Genomic DNA, 20,772 nt, shown 5'->3' on the forward strand with positions numbered 1-20,772 from the left:
CTTTTACTAAATGTAAGGTTTAAACACATTCACTTACTATTTTGGCATTTTTTCCACTTTTCCTCAACTGTTGAACGGCAAATGCATGTTCCACGTTATCCATTGAGACTCCATTAACCATTGCCACACGGTCATTTTCCCTAAACAAAAAGTAATGCCATGTGTAATAAAGAAAAAAATTTCAATGAGCTGAAAGAGAGCTCTAAAGAAATGAATTATCGAAGAAGCCACTTGCAGTATCAGAGGATCACTGTGCAGCTATTATATCTTGAAATCTATCACAAGGTAATTAGGAAATTAATTTGAGTCAAGCATTGATATCCCAAATCTCAATGAAGTTGTAATTTGCCACAGAAGCAAAAAATGTAACACTTACTGAAGCAGTCCTTCTGCTGGACCTCCTTTCAGGACATCAGAAATAACTATTGATGTTTCACCACTCTGAAAATGGGGATTATCTCTTCCTCCAGATATCGCAATGCCAAACCCAAATCCTGGAGCCTAAAACAGAATATAAGAACCATCCTCAGACATCACATGATCACCTACATTTACACAGACCATACTGCAGTTCATGCTATTTCACCAAAAATTCAGAATACCAGCATTTTTAATACACATCCCAGCAAAAATAATAATACGTAAGTAAGGAGTAAGAATACTTTCCTCTTCTATAGCATTTTCTTCTAAAGTTCTGAAAGTATTTTACAAAGATTAAGTCTCATAGCAGTCCTGTAAGTAAAGTAAAAGGGTATGCCAATGGGGAACATAACACCAACCCCTAAAATGATGATGCCTCTTGAGAGGAATACTGCAGCTGATAAAACTAGCTGGAGACTATACAACAGGGGTGGCCAACCTGCGGCTCTTCAAAAGTTAATATACGGCTCTTTGCATAGGTGCCGACTCCGGGGCTGGAGCTACAGGCACTAACTTTCCAATGTGCCAGTGGTGCTCACTGCTCAACCCCTGGCTCTGCCCCAGGTCCTGACCCCACTCCACTCCTTTCCCCAAGGCTCCTGCCCCTTCCCCAGAGCCTGCTGTGCCCTTGCTCCTCCCCCTTCCCCTCCCCCCTCCCACCAAGAGCCTCCTGCGTGCTGTGAAACAGCTGACTGTGGCAGGCGGGAGAGAGGCATGGGGAGGGAGAGGGAGGCGCTGATCGGTGGGCCGGAGGCACTGGGGACAGGAGATGGGGAGCTGATGGAGAGGCTGCTGACATATTACTGTGGCTCTTTGGCAATGTACATTGCCAAATTCTGGCTCCTTCTCAGGCTGGCTACCCCTGCTATACAACATAAGGACAGAAGGGAAACAAAAACGTACAACTGAAAGTGCAGGGGAAAATTTGAATTGTCTACCTAAATTTCCTGAAGTTGAAATTTGGGCGGAACCTTAGAGTTCACCCCCATACTCTTGTGAGTATAAGAATGGCCATACTGGGTCAAACCAAAGGTCCTTCTAGCCCAGTATCCTGTCTTCCGACAGTGGCCAATGCCAGGTGCCCCAGAGGGAATGAACAGGAATAGGTAATCATCAAGTGATCCACCCTCTGTCTCCCATTTCCAGCTTCTGGCAGACAGAGGCTAGGGACACCATCCTGTCTATCCTGGCTAATACCCATTGATGAACCGATCTAGCTCTTTTTTGAACCCTGTTATAGTCTTGGCCTTCACAACATCCTCTGGCAAAGAGTTCCACGGGTTGACTGTGCAATGTGTGAAAAAATACTTCCTTTTGTTTGTTTTAAGCTGAAAAGTCCCAGTCTTATTAGTCTCTCCTCATATGACACCCGTTCCAAACCCCTAATCATTTTTGTTGCCCTTTTTGAACCTTTTCCAATTCCAATGTATCTTTTTAGAGATGGAGTGACCACATCTGCACTTCGTATTCAAGGGGGCCTCAAAGTGGTTACAACCAACACACCTCAGTTTCTTCCCTTATCTCAAAGGCTGCACCTCCAGCAAGCAAAATACCACTTAACATGCTGAGGTAATGGTTCAGTATAACCCTGCTTCCTGCAGCACTTAGGTGTTTCTTAGAGTTCTCATATTGCAGTATTCACCCCACCTGACCCTGCTTAGCTCAAGAGCAGAGTAAGGTAGTAAGTTTCCAAGCTCAATTCTTAGTAACAACAGCAGGACTACTTGTACCATTAAATACATCAAAACCTTGTTAGCACTGGCAAGTCATCTGCATCTTAACAAGAGTCATTTGCTTCAATCTTTTCCCTCTAGGGTGCTCTCCCTCTGCAGCAAGGTCAATGCCTCTGAAAAGTTATTGCTACTAGGTATTTCAAGATATGACAATTATGCTTACAATTTCTAGTCTGCCCGGAAATGGCAATGGTGGGAAGTAAATTTTAAGTTGGTAAATCAGTTAGATTTAGTAAACTGACTGCCTAGCTCTTACTGGGAAGCATAAACACTTGTGGGAAACAAAACACTATCTTAAGAAAGTATGACATATGGCTGCAAGATTTGATTTTTCATTAAACTTCAAAATATTTGTTCAGTATATTTTTTCATGCAATGGAAATAAAATTGTCTGGGTTCCAATCTCTCTTCATTTTCCATCACAAAGTTTTACTTTTGTGCTTCTCCCCGTCTTTTTCAGCACTGAAAAGGATCCACTCACACATAAGACCACTGAAGATATGGATTTTCTCTCTAGCAAGCCCATTTAAACAATAACTAGGCTGCTATAACAAATTACCAAAGGAAGTGATGAATTCTCCATCACTTAAGTCTAAAAATCAATGGATGTCTTTCTAAAAGATATGCACTAACTCAAGCAGGAGTTATGGGCTAGATGCAGAAGTTATGGATGAAATTCTATGGCCTGTATTATGGTCAGGTTAGATCATAACGATCACTTCTGACCTTAAAAGTATGAATCCATGAAGTGAAACTACTAAGAGTATCTTGGATCAAGAACTAAAATTCAGAGCGATTAGATGGTCCCATACAAGTTTTTCACCAGTGCAACTCCACTGATTTCAACAGTGCTCCTGATTTCAACAGTTACAGTAGTGTATCAGCAGAACTTAGCTCATGCTTTTTATCTGGTGAGATGAGGGAGAAAAAACAAGATAGCGTGGAGACTAATCTATTTTTAGATCTGTTCTGGCCTCATCCTCCCCTAAAAGGTTTCCTTTTATACTAACTTGATAGTCCTTCACTTAAGAGGAAAGAAGTCTTCATCTCGCCAAGTTTCTCCATGGACATTACAGATAATGTTTCAAGTTTCGCACTTATTAAAAATAGTATTAATTCAGAAATCTAGTATTTTTTCTCCAACTCCTATATAAATACATATTACTTAATAAATGTGAACACTGATGAATTTAGGTGACTAGCATGAGAAGAAGGGAACAAAAAAAGTCTACCTGCTGAAACTACAGATCAGACATGAGACATGATTCCAGTTCTAGTTCTCATGTAAAAACATTAATTAGGCTTACCATTTAATTAGGGCTACAAAATCATTCCCTCATAAAATGCCTAGTTTCAAAACACAAATTTTTCTGAATCATCATCATCATGAGGGCAGAACATTTCCATTTTCCAGCTCTGTCTTCACATGAAATTTACTTGGGATGTCAAGCAAAAACTTATCAGTAGTTATTGAATTAAGAGATGGTAGGGATGCAAGAAGCAGAATCACTATTTTCTGACATTTCAAAAAAATTCTATCTACACTTTAAGACAGAGCAAAAATAAAAGCAGAAGACATTTGAAAAACTGGACGTGGACTTAATTTTCAGTGGCTTTGCATAGTTTGACAAGAAAGCTGCGTGTACTAAATTTATGACCATTTGGAGGTTCTCTTGTACAGACTTACTATGTGAAGTTACACTGTCTACAGGTGCATACATACAGAGCGATGCACTTTGGATGCCCATTTTCAAACATTCTTTTGCCAAATAAACTTTAACTTAAAACCTGCTGAATTTATTTTCTGTAAGTTTAAATTTGGGTCAAACTTTAACACAGGGGTCGGCAAAGTGGTGTGCCGAGTCTTCATTTATTCACTTTAATTTACAGTTTTGCGTACCAATAATACATTTTAACATTTTTTAGAAGGTCTCTCTCTATAAGTCTATATATTATAAAACTAAACTATTGTCGTATGTAAACAAGGTTTTCAAAATGTTTAAGAAGCTTCATTTAAAATCAAATTAAAATGCTGATCTCACGCTGCTGGCCCGCTCAGCCCGTTGCCAGCCTGGGGTTCTGTTCACCTTGGCCTGCAGCGGGCTGAGCAGGGCCTGTGGCCGGGACCCCGGCTGGCAAGGGGCAGGCAGCCAGAGCCCCAGACCGGCAGTGGGCTGAGAGGGGCCGGTGGCCGGGACCCCAGACTGGCAGTGGGCTGAGCGGCTCAGCCCACTGCCGCTCAGCCCGCTGTCGGTCTGGGGTTCAATCCGCCGGCTCCTGCCAGCCAGGGTCCCGGCTGCCGGCCCCGCTCAGCCCGCTGCCAGTCTGGAGTCCCAGCCCTGCCCACAGAGTGGGTACCTACCTTCTCCCTGGTTCTAGCCAGTCTCTTCCTCTCTCTCTGCACTGAGATGAGGGTAGGAGTGTGCTGAAAACAGGGCCGGGGGTGAAGAAGCAGGCTGCGGGTTGGGGTGCAGGGTCTGGCCAGGAGCTAGAATGAGGGAGTGGGCTCAGGGTTGGAGCAGGAGGTTTGGGTGTGGAGCGCTTACCTGGGCAGCTCCCATTTGGTGCAAGGGGTGCAGGTGGGAATGTGTGTGAGGGGGGGTGTGCAGGAGCTCCCATTTGGTGCTCAGGGTGGGAGTGGGGATGTGGAGGGTGCAAGCGTCAGGGCATGGGATGTGTGGGGGGGGGCAGGGGTCAGGGCACAGGGCTGGGGTGTGGAGGGGTTCAGCGGTCAGGGCAGAGGGCTGGAGGGGATATGCCCTGATTCCACCCCCTTCCCCAAGGTCCCCGGAGCAGAGAGCCGTCAGCTGATCACCCACAGGGAGGGAGAGAAGGAGGGGCAGGAACCCAGTACACTGGGGGAAGCGGCGGGGGGAGGGAGAAGCTTGCCTGCCCTGCAAGGAGAGAGCGGTGGGCGGAAAAGAGCTTGCCGGTCCGGGCAGGACTTTTAGTGGCACGCTGCTGTTTGCCCAGGTCTGGCAGACAGCAGCGTGCCATAGGTTGCTGACCCCTGCTCGAACATTATTCACTAGTTGCTTGAGTAAGGTGAGCATGATTTACTGCTTTATTTTGTCAATTTCAATGATCGCACAGCATAAAAATTTGAAGAAAAATTCATTCCATAGTTTTAAATTGATGAACATTTAACTTCAGCAACCCCCAGGTATACCTTTACTCTCACATATGTAAAAGTGTATTTGTACTAAAAAGACAACAACATTAGGTGGGAGTAAAGTCTGTAGTAATAAACTTTCGGGAAAAGCTTTAATATTAATAAACTGCCTGTAATTTTAAAGTATTGCAAAGATGGAAAGTTCAAATAAAACTTCAAACACGGGAAAATATGAAAGTTTCTATTTATTAACTTACTACAAGTAACTGACATGTAAAACCCTCAGATATGATAATTTGGCCAAGAACCCTGAGAGATGGGAATAACATAACACTTGGTATGTTGACGACAGTTGGGGATATTTTAAAATGATGTCCACTGCCATTTATGCACGCACAACACAAGTAACCTAATTACCAGGGTTTGAGAAGTCTGCAGCCACATGAGCCCAGGCATTGTAGACACAGATGAGATAAAATGGTTGTGAACTTTTCATGACCAGGAGAGAGGAGAGAGTGGAATGAGACTTGCACATATGAACTGTAAAAAAGAATGGAATATTCTCTATGAGCTTTGAGCACAAAATTTAATTCCAAGATGGAAGAAACTCACAAGATGGGCAGTAACAATAAGAACTCCTCCTTTGCTCCTGGATATACAAAATCTGATGATCTCGCTGTAGGGGGAGAATTAGCTGATATGACTACCAGATGAACTATCAAAAGGCAAGCCCAGACCTCTTATGAGCTAACAAGTAGTCCACTATGTTAGGGTGTGTAATAAAGAAAGACTCTTTTTTAGACGACAAAGCAGAAGATCTTTTGTGTTTCAAAGCATAGCTTTCTCTTGTAAAAGGCTTTCCAACAAAATTCAGTAAGAGACCTCTTGAGAGCTAACAACACTGGAGTTCCGCAAAGTAGTGTATTGCATACCAGCACACTCAGACCTCTTACATGGATAGATGATCTGTTCCTGATTCTAGAATTGGTGAACTCGAAGTAACTGGATCAGGTTTGATGCCAAAACTAGATTAGAATACTAGAACTCACATGCCTAGGTTGCAGCTATTTGAAGTAAAAATGCTTTGACCCCAAAGAGGAAGCAAAATCAGAGGCATTTTGAGTTGTGTTTTCCTGCAAACAAGTTCACTGAGGTTCTCTCCCCTCTTCTTGGGGAAAAAGTGAATTTACTGTGTTGCCTTTTAAAGACCACCCATATTGGGAATTTTATATTTGGCTTAGAGAATTTGTCTTCTCTAGACTTCAGCCAGCCTACAGAAGCATCTGATGATGGATGCATCTGGGCTACAGGCAAACTACTGCTTGACGCAGGAAGCATGAGCAAGCCCTTCCCCACAATGGATTGAGAACAAAAGTATTACCTGGGGTGAGAAAAAAAGTGCTCTGAGAAATATATGAACAGGTTTTAATTACACAAAATTTAACTGTAACCTGGACTCACGGGCTCCTCAGTGAGTCTAAAGGTCATGGTCCGTCAAGAGTTCGTCACCTGAGATTCAAAGCAGAGAGAGTATGGTCCCCAAATAAACCGAAGAATTTGGAATGTCAGAGGTTATGCTGATGAGCTGACAGTTCCAATAGGAAGGGCATTAGCAGAAGGTTCAGGGGTGGAGATGTCCCCTCAATGAATCTCATAAGGATTGCGTCAGTGGAGCTTCACCCCAAACTTCAAGTGTTCTTGTCAATTAGATTTGCTTAAAAATAGCATTTTGTCTCTTTTCAAACAAGCTCAGTACAAATCTACAGCAATATACTGAAAACAGAACAAGTGTATCTTGCAGGCTTGTAACAATCTTTTTAAAAATGCTTTGAACCATTGTCATTATTTGAGTTATACTTGAGTTCAAAGTGCAGACACTATACTACCTCACCACATGAAAGCAGCAAGAGAATCGAAAGGCTATTATGCAATTTCTGATTTTTGTTAGCGAATAAGCAGAAAAAAGTGGATGCTTATCAGAGTTGGGAGAATAACAGAGTTTTCAGTTGGCAGACAGTTCTGAAATTTTTTATTTTTTTCCAAGTCAAGTTGTGTCAAACAAAACATGAAAAATTTCAGCAAATCAGAAAGTTGACAAAAATTAATTACTGGTCAAACAAAGCATTTTGTTTTATGATTAATTTACTGATTTGTTTAGTTAATGGGCACATCTTCACATAGAAATAAAGGACTAGATTCACAAAATGGCCTGTGGTGCCCATCTTACAACTTTCAACCCAATTCTTAGGGCACTCACCCGGGATGTGGGAGACCCAGGTCTAATCCCCTGTTCTACCTGATGTGGAAAAATGGTTTGAATTAATAGCCTACAACTGCTCAGCAGCAGACAGTGGTAGTATAGAAAATAACAGAACGCCACTAGCCATGACCTTCAGCCCCCAACTAAAACCTCTCCAACGCATCATCAAGGATCTACAACGTATCCTGAAGGATGACCCAACACTCTCACAAATCTTGGGAGACAGGCCAGTCCTTGCTTACAGACAGCCCCCCAACCTGAAGCAAATACTCACCAGCAACCACACACCAGAACCACTAACCCAGGAACCTATCCTTGCAACAAAGCCCGTTGCCAACTGTGCCCACATATCTATTCAGGGGACATCATCATAGGGCCTAATCACATCAGCCACACTATCAGAGGCTCGTTCATCTGCACATCTACCAATATGATAGATGCCATCATGTGCCAGCAATGCCCCTCTGCTATGTACACTGGGCAAACTGGACAGTCTCTACATAAAAGAATAAATGGACACAAATCAGATGTCAAGAATTATAACATTCATAAACCAGTCGGAGAACACTTCAATCTCTCTGGTCACTCGATTTCTGATCTCAAAGTGACTATCCTTCAACAAAAAAAACTTCGAAAACAGACTCCAACGAGAGACTGCTGAATTGGAATTAATTTGCAAATTGGATACAATTAACTTAGGCTTGAATAGAGACTGGGAGTGGTTGAGTCATTATACTAAGTGAAACTATTTCCCCTTGTTTCCCCCCCACACACACACACTGTTCCTCAGACCTTCTTGTTAACTCCTGGAAATGTGCTGGAAATGGCCCACCTTGATTATCACTTCAAAAGGTTTTCTCTCCCCCCACCCCACTCTCCTGTTGGTAATAGCTCATCTTAAGTGATCACTCTCCTTACAATGTATATTTTTTCATGGTCTGTGTGTATATATAAAATCTCCTCATTGTACTTTCCATTTTATGCATCCAATGAAGTGAGCTGTAGCTCACGAAAGCTTATGCTCAAATAAATTGGTTAGTCTCTAAGGTGCCACAAGTACTCCTTTTCTTTTTGCGAATACAGACTAACACGGCTGCAACTCTGAAACCTGGTATAGAGTTAGTACACTGTATTACCATATAGTATTTACTACTTAAACCTTCTGACTTTTTAAAGCATAGTACTGCTCTGAAAAGCAATTATGTATAAAATGGCACCTTCTTACTTAAATCCACTCCCTGCTGACTTTGTTGACGAAACTAAATTAGTACATTTTAAGTCATGAAAAAGCCACAGAGCTAGAATAGCTCTGAGACAGTAAGAGGAATTTTACCCTAGCTTGCATGTCAGCAAATAAATCATTCACTAAATCCCACTGGAGAATATTTACTGTTGGTGATGCCTGTGCCAGAAATAACTTCCGCTGAGTTTGCAGGAGTAGCATCCAGAAAAAAAAAATTTGTAAACTGAGCAGGTTTGATATTGAAGTCACTGGGGGACTAATGCAGAACCCCAAAATGTCATTTCTGCAGTCATTTCTCAGAAATGAATTGCACTTTAAACACTGGCCTTAGTCATGATTAAATAATAAGAGGCCATTTACATAATTTAAGCGCTATACAAACCAAGACCCCAACCCTACCATTGAATCCTTGTAAAACTCATGTGTCTGTGTGGAGCCCCAGTGAAGTCAATGGCGCTCCAGAGAGATCCTTAAACCTCTGCACCCCGGTGAAGTATTCCGTACATACATACATACATGAATGTATGGAAGCAGACGAAGAGCAGGTAAGAAATTTTCAAAGTAACAAAGGAGATGTGGATTTTCAGACTGGCAATGTGGAATTCCTAAGACCTGGCTGCCTCCTGATAAAATGTATTACTTTATGAAAAAAATGTGTTTTATGAAGGGAGGTAAAGTTATTTTTAGAATGCTGACTTTGTCATTGCAATTCTCCCCCATAAAGCCAATTACCAGCAGGGTACAAATATGAGCCTTAAAGCACTGATGAATGAAATTCAGTCATTGAGGAACTCTGAACTTTCACTGAACCACACACTTTACAACTCAAAGTACTGGTGCTTTCCCCTTGCGTATTATAGCAGATGCTTGAGTGGTTCTTAGAATCATAGAATCATAGAATATCAGAGTTGGAAGGGACCTCAGGAGGTCATCTAGTCCAACCCCCTGCTCAGAGCAGGGCCAGTCCCCAATGTTTGCCCCAGATCTCTTAATGGCCCCCTCAAGTTCTTATTACTAAGTATTTCTTTTTACAATGCACATTACTTTTACTAGGATCATCAAAATTAAAACTAAACTAGAAAAGAAAAAATGTACTTACGGTATATTCTGTCATACATTTTTGTGGAGTTTTTCTGGTGTTTATTTCCTAACTTATGCAGTTTTGTAATTCACAACAGTTTTTCCAGCCACTAGTGTGAATTAGCCAGGTCCCACTGTAGTTCTAAGTCCTTAATCACGAAGAAGGTATAGTGCCATCCAGTGTTATACAGTAAAAATATTTTTTGCTGTTTGAGAAGTACGTTTGGAAGTTTTAGACAGTTGAAACTGTGCTAGCTATAGCCTTATTTAAATATGGTTCTCAGACAAATTTTATGTTAGGAAACTTATGCTTCACAATATTGCCTCACCCTCAAAGTAACTTCTAAAACAGATTGGGAAACAACTGTGCTATCATTTCCTGTAACAAACATGGTATCTAAAAATTGTCCACAGCAAAGCTGCTAGCAGCAACAAGATCCTGGTCAGTCACTGTCTTTCCTTTTTGAAGTCCACAATATCAGTAGAATTACAGTAGTTTTTAAAGAACCTCAACCTAAATGAAGATATTTGCTCCCAGTCAAGAAGGGCATCAAGGTTAAATACATTAAAGATTGTAAAAAGCTCAGATACTACGATAGCGGGGGGCCACAAAAGTATCTTTGATGGACACATCATATGAATCAATTTAAAATAAACTGGCAAATTTTTCCCCTCCCCCATCTGTTGCCCACTTAGATAAACAAACCATCTTTTGTCACTACCAAGTATCCAAACCAAACTCCACTATCAAAGTCCATATGGAATTATGAAGATACATAAAGCTAAACCACACTATGAAATCAGTCTGTTCCACTGCCTTACTTGGCTTTACTCCATAATACACATATTAATAGCTTTCAGGTCTTATAGGAAAGCATATGGACAAAATCATAGCAATTCTGAGGAACTGTACCAGCAGACTAAATATTTCTCGGAGACATACAATGAGCAGCCAATCTAGTGTGGAAAGGGGGTGTCTCCAGTTTGACCCATCTCTGCAGCACCTCCCTCTGTGCTGCATTTGAGTAATTCATTACTAACTTGCTGCTCTCAGCTGCTTCAGAATGAGCCAATTCCAGAGGGGCTCCTTTAGTCCCTTACTTCTGTGAAGGGAAATTTGAATCTTGAAGGCCAACACATCAGAGACTATATGGATGGACTCTACAGCAGGTCTATATAGTCTGGACTCATGGAACTACTAAGGGGGCAAGGAAGTCATGCAACCATATCCCCATAACTCCTGGGGAGGTGTTTTTCCCCTACATGTTTGTTTTAGTGCTCTGAAGATTGATGGCTGTGACAGAGGTCAAAAATTTGGCTTCTTATATCCCTGTATTGTAAGGTTATATGGTAGCCACCTCACCTACTTGATAGCTTCCGAGTTGCTGACAAAGTTTGAAAGTGAACAACCACCAACAACAAAAAAACCCTTCTAAAAGCTACCTCTTCTTCACATCTCCATCCCAAATAGTGACCAGTTTAATATTTTTAAACAAAACCAAAAATCCTACATTAACAATTGGAGGGGCTTGTGTTTGGTTTTTAGTACAGGCTAAGTTCTTGCTATCAGTGTTAAGCCTTGTGGTTTACAGCAGGACAACAAGACCACCAACTATTCAACATGTGGATGTAGTAAACCTTTTTAGCAGGTAGAACAGTAAGCACACAGGACAAAACCACAGACATGTCATTCTGGAAAATGCGAAGCGTCCAACAACTTTAACATTGTGTAGAAAGCATGAACACATACTAAAATGGCACTTTGATATCAAGCAGGAACATTATCAAGTTTTATATATTTAGTATAGTGCTGTCACTCTATTAATGAACCATTTCCAAAAAGGCAAAGCTCCTCCAGGTCTTTTGGATAAATAAATAGAACTTTAGGAAGGGCAGCACCAGCACTTCATTGCCCTGAGGTTGATAGTGAAAGCTAAATTCAGAGGCACATAAAAACAGCATTCTGCCCTGCATGACTGCCTTCCTGTATGTCACTCAGTATTTTTTTTTAATGTTCATAGCTATTGACAGTGCCCCAGACAACAAAACTAAAGGAAGCTCACTATGGGTTTGTTTCATGGGGAATGATCTAAAATATGAATTCACTCATAACCTCACCAGGATTTGGACCCAAACCCCAAGAAGTAAAGATCACCTTACCTTATCACATTCAACTACCTGGAATAGTTTTATTTTTTGAAACAAGAACTGAATGAAAAGTTATAGACTGAGAGCACTGGAAAATGAACTCCTACATATCCACAGCAATGAAAGTGACAACGCAAACTTGATCAAATTGCTGTGCTAATGTACCTGGAACATTCTGAGAGAAATCCATCTCTAGGCCTGAAAAGACAGTTCATTCTTTGTGGACTATTCCATTTTTCACTCTGTGGTAAGACTGCCAAAAAGAGTCATGCATATTATGTAAGCTAGACCACTCTGTAATACCTTGACACCCCAATATTCACCACTGTCATGTAATTAGGATATGTTTTGTACAAAGTATGTCTCTTGAGGTATCATTCTAAGCCCTGGTCTACACGAGGAGTTGAGGTCGAATTTAGCAGCGTTAAATCAATTTAACCCTGCACCCATCCACACGATGAAGCCCTTTTTTTCCGACTTAAAGGACTCAAAATCAATTTCCTTACTCCACCCCCGACAAGGGGATTAGCGCTGAAATCGGCCTTGCTGGGTCAAATTTGGGGTACTGTGGATGCAATTAGATGGTATTGGCCTCTGGGAGCTATCCCAGAGTGCTCCATTGTGACCACTCTGGACAGCACTCTCAACTCAGATGCACTGGCCAGGTAGACAGGAAAAGAACCGCAAACTTTTGAATTTCAATTTCCTGTTTGGCCAGCATGGCAAGCTGCAGGTGACCATGCAGAGCTCATCAGCAGAGGTGACCATGATGGAGTCCCAGAATCGCAAAAGAGCTCCAGCATGGACCGAACGGGAGGTACGGGATCTGATCGCTGTATGGGGAAGAGGAATCCGTGCTATCAGAACTCCGTTCCAGTTTTCGAAATGCCAAAACATTTATCAAAATCTCCCAGGGCATGAAGGACAGAGGCCATAACAGGGACCCGAAGCAGTGCCACGTGAAACTTAAGGAGCTGAGGCAAGCCTACCAGAAAACCAGAAAGGCGAACGGCCGCTCCGGGTCAGAGCCCCAAACATGCCGCTTCTAAGATGATCTGCATGCCATTTTAGGGGGTTCAACCACCACTACCCCAGCCGTTTTGTTTGACTCATTCAATGGAGATGGAGGTAACACGGAAGCAGGTTTTGGGGACGAGGAAGATGATGATGATGAGGTTGTAGATAGCTCACAGCAAGCAAGCGGAGAAACCGCTTTTCCCGACAGCCAGGAACAGTTTCTCACCCTGGACCTGGAGCCAGTACCCCCCCGAACCCACCCAAGGCTGCCTCCCGGACCCGCCAGGCGGAGAAGGGACTTCTAGTGAGTGTTCCTTTTAAAATACTATACATGGTTTAAAAGCAAGCATGTTTAATGATTAATTTGCCCTCGCATTCGTGGCTCTCCTGGATATACTCCCAAAGCCTTTGCAAAAGGTTTCTGGGGATGGCAGCCTTATTCCGTCCACCATGGTAGGACACTTTACCACTCCAGGCCAGTAGCACATACTCGGGAATCACTGTACAACAAAGCATTGCAGTGTATGTTTGCTGGCGTTCAAACAACATCCGTTCTTTATCTCTCTGTGTTATCCTCAGGAGAGTGAAATCATTCGTGGTCACCTGGTTGAAATAGGGTGCTTTTCTTAAACATTCAGAGGTGCCCGTTCCTGCCGGGCTGTTTGCCTGTGGCTGAACAGAAATGTTCCTCGCTGTTAGCCGGGGGCTAGCCACGCGGTGGGGGGAGGCAAAATGCAACCTTGTAACGAAAGCACATGTGCTATGTATGTAATTTTCACGGTAAACCTTGCTGTTAACGAGTGTACCCATTGTTCTATAAAATGGGTCTTTTTAAATACCACTGTCCTTTTTTCCTCCACCAGCTGCATGTGTTTCAAGGATCACAGGATCTTCTCCTTCCCAGAGGCAAGCGAAGATTAGAAGGCGAAAAAAATGCACTCGTGATGAAATGTTCTCTGAGCTCATGCTGTCCTCCCACACTGACAGAGCACAGACGAATGCATGGAGGCAGACAATGTCAGAGTGCAGGAAAGCACAAAATGACCGGGAGGAGAAGTGGTGGGCTGAAGAGAGGGCTGAAGCTGAAAAGGTGGCGGCAGCATGATGAGAGGAGGCAGGATTCAATGCTGAGGCTGCTACAGGATCAAACTCATACGCTCCAGCGTATGGCTGAGCTGCAGGAAAGGCAGCAGGAGCACAGACCGCCGCTACAGCCCCTGTGTAACCCACTGCCCTCCTCCCCAAGTTCCATAGCCTCCTCACCCAGACGCCCAAGAACAAGGTGGGGAGGCCTCCAGTCACCCTGCCACTCCACACCAGAGGACTGCCCAAGCAACAGAAGGCTGGCATTCAATAAGTTTTAAAGTTTTAAACTTTTAAAGTGCTGTGTGGCTTTGTCCTTCCCTCCTCCACCACCCCTCCTGGTGCTTCTCTCCTCCACCACCTCTCCTGGGCTACCTTGGTAGTTATCCCCCTATTTGTGTGATGAATTAATAAAGAATGCATGAACTTGAAACAACAATGACTTTATTGCCTCTGCAAGTGGTGATCGAAGGGGGGAGGAGAGGGTGGTTGGCTTATAGGGTAGTAGAGTGAACCAAGGGGCTGGTTTTGATCAAGGAGAAAAACAGAACTGTCACACCATAGCCTGGTCAGCCATGAAACTGGTTTTCAAAGCTTCTCTGATGCGCCAGGCGCCCTTCTGTGCTCTTCTAATCACCCTGGTGTCTGGCCGCATGTAATCAGCGGCCAGGCGATTTGCTTCAACTTCCCACCCCGCCGTAAAGTCTCCCCCTTACTCTCAGAGATATTGTGGAGCACACAGCAAGCAGTAATAACAATGGGAATATTGGTTTCGCTGAGGTCTAACCGAGTCAGTAAACTGCGCCAGCATGATTTTAAACGTACAAATGCACATTCTACCACCTTTCTGCACTTGCTCAGCCTGTAGCTGAACAGCTCCTGACTACTGTCCAGGCTGCCTGTGTACGGCTTCATGAGCCATGGCATTAAGGGGTAGGTTGGGTCTGCAAGGATAACTATAGGCTTTCAACATCCCCAACGGTTATTTTCTGGTCTGGGAATAAAGTCCCTTCCTGCAGCTTTTGAAACAGACCAGAGTTCCTGAAGATGCGAGCACCATGTACCTTTTCCGGCCATCCCACGTTGATGTTGGTAAAACGTCCCTTGTGATCCACCAGTGCTTGCAACACCACTGAAAAGTACCCCTTGCGGTTTATGTACTCGCTGGCTTGGTGCTCCAGTCCCAAGATAGGGATATGGGTTCCGTCTATGGCCCCACCACAGTTAGGGAATCCCACTGCAGCAAAGCCAACCACTATGACCTGCACATTTCCCAGGGTCACTACCCTTGATATCAGCAGATCTTTGATTGTGTGGACTACTTACAGTAGATTTGCCCACTCCAAATTGATTCCCGACTGACCGGTAGCTGTCTGGAGTTGCAAGCTTCCACAAGGCTATTGACACTCACTTCTCAACTGTGAGGGCTGCTCTCATCCTGGTATTCTTGAGCTTCAGGGCAGGGGAAAGCAAGTCAAAGTTCCATGGAAGTGCCCTTATGCATGCAAAAGTTTCACAGCCACTGGGAATCATCCCAGACCTGCAACACTATGCGATCCCACCAGTCTGTGCTTGTTTCCCGAGCCCCATTAGCGTTTCACCGTACGAACCTGTCCCATTAGCACCATGATGCCCACATTGGCAGGGACCGTACTTTGAGAGAAGTCTGTGTCCATGTCCTCATCACTCACGTCACCGCGCTGACGTCGCCTACTCGCCCGTATCGCTTTGCCAGGTTCTGGTGCTGCATATATTGTTGGATAATGCGTGTAGTGTTTAATGTGCTCCTAATTGCCAAAGTGATCTGAGCAGGCTCCATGCTTGCCGTGGTATGACGTCCGCACAGAAAAAAAGGCGCTGAACGATTGTCTGCCGTTGCCCTGACGGAGGGAGGGGCGACTGACAACATGGCTTACAGGGTTGGCTTACAGAGAATTAAAATCAACAAAAGGGGGTGGGTGGCTTTGCGAGAAACTGAATGGCTCCCTCAAGGATAGAACTCAAAACTGGGTTTAGCAGGCCGTTGATTTCACAGAGGGTGGGAGGAAGGAGAAAATGAATACAAAACAAATGACCTGGCTGAGTCACTCCCATGTTTGCCCAGGCGCCCAGTTAAAAGAGCACCCAGGACTACGTCTATGACGGCTACCAGTCCTACTGCACTGTCTGCTGCCAAAAGGCAATAAACTGCTGCTATGTAGCAATGCAGTACCACGTCTGCCAGCACCCAGGAGACATAGGGTGACGGTTACCTGAGTGGGCTCCACGCTTGCTGTGGTATGGCGTCTGCACAGGTAACTCAAGAAAAAAGGCGCAAAACGATTGTCTGCCCTTGCTTTCACGGAGGGAGGGAGGGAACGGGGTCCTGACAATATGTACCCAGAACCACCCACAACAATCTTTTAGCCCCATCAGGCACTGGGATTTCTACCCAGAATTCAAATGGGCGGTGGAGACTATGGGAACTGTGGGATAGCCACCCACAGTGCAACGCTCCGGAAGTCGACGGTTGCCTTGGTACTGTGGACACACTCCGCCGACTACATGCACTTAGAGCATTTGTGTGGGGACACACAAAATCAACTGTATAAAAACGCTTTCTACAAAACCGACTTCTATAAATTCGACCTAATTTTCATAGTGTAGACATACCCTTAAAGTCGATCTGCTAGTTGAATTGTATGTGTTATCGTCATATGTGAAGTTATGAAGTTTGGCTATGTATGTGTTACTGAAACATGTTGTGAGGTTGAAAAACATCCACAAGCAGCCTTTCAGGTACAACAGTAAAAAGGCGAAAGGTTAAGGTCTTACTGAGGAAATGCACACAAGCGCAAGGATTACCCCAGGAACTGTGTACAATAGAAACCTCTCAGAGACAGCCCTACACAATGGGAACTGTTTGACGCAGGTCACAGCAAAAGAGCTTTCCAGCAAGTGGGAAGAAGATATAAAAGTGGGACAAATGGCATTATGAGGATACCTCACTCTCCCTGCAACAACATACCTAGAAACACCTGAGGGGCAAGGACTGAACTGTGGGAAGTGGTGGTCCCAGACTAGAAGGATCTTTAGCCTTTGTATGAAAACCTGGAAAGGCCAAGGCAACTTGTGCCTGAAGAATCTGCCAGCCAGTTTATCACTCAGGGTTAGAATTTGCTAATTTATATCCTATCTAGTGCGTTAAACTCAGTTTGCGTTTTGTGTTTATTTACTAAGGTAATCTGCTTTGATCTGTTTGCTATCCCTTATAATCACTTAAAATCTATCTTGTGTAGTTAATAAATTTGTTTTTGATTATTCTGAAACCAGTTTGTTGAGTTCATAACTGGGGGTGGGAGGGAAGCAAAAAGCTGTGCATATCTTCCTCCACATTGGGGAGGGCAGATTTCATGAGCACACACTGTACAGATTTCTGTGCAGTGCAAGACAATACAATTTTAGATTTACGTTCCGAAGGGGGCATGCACTTGAGTGTTGGTCAATTCCTGAGCTGAGTCTTCCCACGCAGAGCTGATCTCATTGTCAGGGAACCCAGATTGGCAGAACCGGCGGGCTCAGTGGCATCAGGTGGCACCCCAGAGGGGGAGGGTGGCAACCTGTCACACACTAAATATCAGACGTTCACAACTTTCAGTCACTACCAGCTTGAGCGATATTTGAACTAGTAATCAAGAGGCACATACATAGGTATATCTGTATCATAGGGCAGCCCCTTCCTGGGACAACTTCCAGCTGTAGGGCTGCTGCTGAACAAGTGCACCTGCATCAGTTTCCCTCCTTCAGAGTCCTCACTAATTCCACACCAGGCTCTTTCTGCTCCTTACCACTCCTCTTTCGGTTCAGTTTATTACACAAATCTATTGCAAAACAGTCCATAACAAAAGTCCCAAAACAGTCTTTTTCTCAGAGCCAATGTATACAGTCTTTAAAATCCACATCTTCTAGTCTCTATATGCCCCACATAGCACACTCCAGCAGCATCCACCACACCTGAGCTCTTCATTTGTACTCTCCTGCTGGAATGCAATCCAATTTTTCCTAGTTGGAAACCCCACAACTTCTGTGCTGGGAGTTCACCCTCTCCTGGCTCCAACTCTCCACAGAGATTCAAATGGTAAGCCTCTGCGCTGGCTTTAAGCTCTCTCCAGCCTTCAGCTTTGGCTCCCCGTCATAAAATAAGTCAGCAGATGACTCTTGCTGCTGCTCTCTGGCCTTCAGCCTCTGAGCCCTGGCTCTCCGGCTTGGGGTGGTCAACTGGCAAACCCCTCTTCCTGATCTCCTGCCTTCAGCCTTTCCCCAGGACCCACCTACAGCTTCTTTCCAGTCTCTGGCAGCTCTCACCTGCCAATCTCACTCTCAAGCAGCTCTGATCTGCCTTTTTCATGACTGACTCAGGCCTGGTCTACCTTATAATTTACATTGACCTAGCTACTTCACTATTGGGTGTAAAAAATGTATTTCAGCAAGTGACATAATTAAGCTGACCTAACCCCTAGTGTAGATGTAGCTAAGTCAAAGGAAGCATTCTTCTGTTGACCTAGATATCACCCTTCCGTTGATGTAGGAAGAATCTATGCTGTTGTGCTGCTATAGCACTTGTAATGTAGACACTGCTTCAGTCCATATTCTAAGAAGGTTCTGACTGATCAGGTCTGTCCTGGCTCTAGGGCCCAGGAGCCCTCTTTTAAGCCGAGTTGGGGGTTAGCTGATAAGTCACAGGCACACTGGCTTCTTCTCTCTTAAAGGGCTAGTATCACCCTCTAACAATTTCATCATTTTATTCATCTATTTTGGAAGGTAACAGGTTTCAGTACTATGATCCATACACACTCCCAATTTTAACATTTTTTCCCCTGAACTTATTACACTCAAGTCTAATTTATCAATCTGTGTCTATTGCCCCTTTCTGTCCTCCTCTCTATTTCTTGACTTCACTATCTTTTCCACTTTAACAACTATGTTCTACAGGTCCTTTTCCATCTTTCATCTTCACAATTTCCCCCAGAGGTTCAGAACACATTCTGTAGATCAGCAGCAATGTAACAATGGAATCAAATTTAAGAAACAAAAGTTTAGAACTAGTCTTGACACTATGATGCTGCTTTGGAAGAGGATTAGTTCTCAGCTGCAGAGCAGACTGAAGCAAAAGTCAGCCAGCCTGAAGTATACATGTAATCCTAATATGCATACTTTCTCCAGAGGCAAACCCAATGTCTTGTAAAGTATGCATGTGGGGCAAACGGTGCACTATAAACCCTTTATTAGTACAGGATGGTGGGAATCCATTAGACTATATTAGTGCTAGAGAAAGGTTCAAGAGGAGTTGTTTTTTTACTTGAAAGATCTACATAATCAAAGCTGATATTAGATAAAATATTGCATTAGTGAATTGTTTTTAATGTCACAGCATTAAAAGGATGTAATCAAAATGTGTGTTGATTGATACTGAAGTCCAATCAATTTAAAAATTACATAGAATTAAGTCATTTTGTTATTAATCATGTGTGAACTTGTTAATTATGTGTATAATGTAGTAGTAAACATTTACATTGTATATACGCCTGTAGCTAAATAACCTATCAAACAAGGAAGAAGCCTTATGGAATGTAATGAAGAAATTTAAACAGAAAAGTGCTAATTTCAAAGCAAGTGATCAGTTTGTGGGGGGGGAGGAGGAGGGGGGGCATGGATCAGCCTTCACATTGCCAAGGAAGCCAATGATCCAACCAGCAGACCAAATTCAGTGATGAATCCTGGTCACGTGCGCCACCTGAGGCATGTTGCGCATGTGCTAAGAAGATTGTGTGTGATGATCGGAGGTCAAAACACTCAAAATGCCTTCCTTACTCTCCATCAGGGTGGATAAAAATGAATGACTTTTTTTTAATTTAAATCGGATTTTTTGATAAAATGCTTTTTGAGAAAAAAACCTATCTAAAGATAGTTTTAATTAAGACACATTATAGCTCAAAGATGTGTCATCATGGAATAGGGATTATAAATTCTAATTCTATAGTATGAGACAATATATTCATGTAATGTTTAAGAAATTTTTTGTTAATGAGTTCCAATAGTTCATGGATTAGGAACCCAATCTTATGGAGTTCCAGGGGCTTCTGTATAGATTATTTAGGTTAATCTTTCTATCTACCCAACGGGACTCAGTGCTCAGTGTAGAAGATACCATCAGAGAGGCTTAGTTTTGCAGTTCTCAAACTGTAGATTTGTGACTCCAGAGATAACACGCTTTTTAACATCAAAAATGTGTATATATGAGAAATAACAGACCTCATTCCTATTGTCCCTCTGCAAATTTGTGTACACAGAGTCAATCCCTTACCTCTCTCTAAAGTGCAAAGTTTCAAAACATCCAATGAATAGAAGATAGTTGGGGGTGGAATAGATCTGGACAGGGAGAAGACGTCTGCAGATAAATGTGAGAAGGGAGGGAGAGGCAGTAGAAACAAAAGTGAAACTGTTTAAGCAGCATATTCCAGACGTCTTGAGGTCTTTCTGAGTGTAGCCTTCATTGATTTGAGATCTACCATACCATTCTCTCTCTAGAATGGAAAACCCATAATGGCAGCAGGCCGTAAGAGACCCAGCTTGGGAATATTTTAATGAACTTCCTCTACTTATGGGTAAGAAAAGGCATGCATGCAAAATGCAAACA

General features: G+C 43.3%; 1 protein-coding gene across 10 annotated transcripts in view; it reads right to left on the bottom strand.

Moving 5' to 3' along the window:
• Positions 1-20,772, bottom strand: part of TJP1 (tight junction protein 1) — a 308,680-nt gene that overhangs the window by 79,718 nt on the left and 208,190 nt on the right. For all 10 annotated transcript variants that reach the window (XM_075133040.1, XM_075133036.1, XM_075133034.1 and 7 more), the window contains 2 exons: positions 377-501; positions 38-140 (listed from right to left, as the gene is read on the bottom strand). In XM_075133040.1, the coding sequence (XP_074989141.1) occupies positions 38-140; positions 377-501 (228 nt within the window). The remainder of the gene's footprint in view (positions 1-37; positions 141-376; positions 502-20,772) is intronic.

This window comes from Caretta caretta, chromosome 10 (assembly GCF_965140235.1).
Source record: "Caretta caretta isolate rCarCar2 chromosome 10, rCarCar1.hap1, whole genome shotgun sequence".
Taxonomy (NCBI): domain Eukaryota; kingdom Metazoa; phylum Chordata; order Testudines; family Cheloniidae; genus Caretta; species Caretta caretta.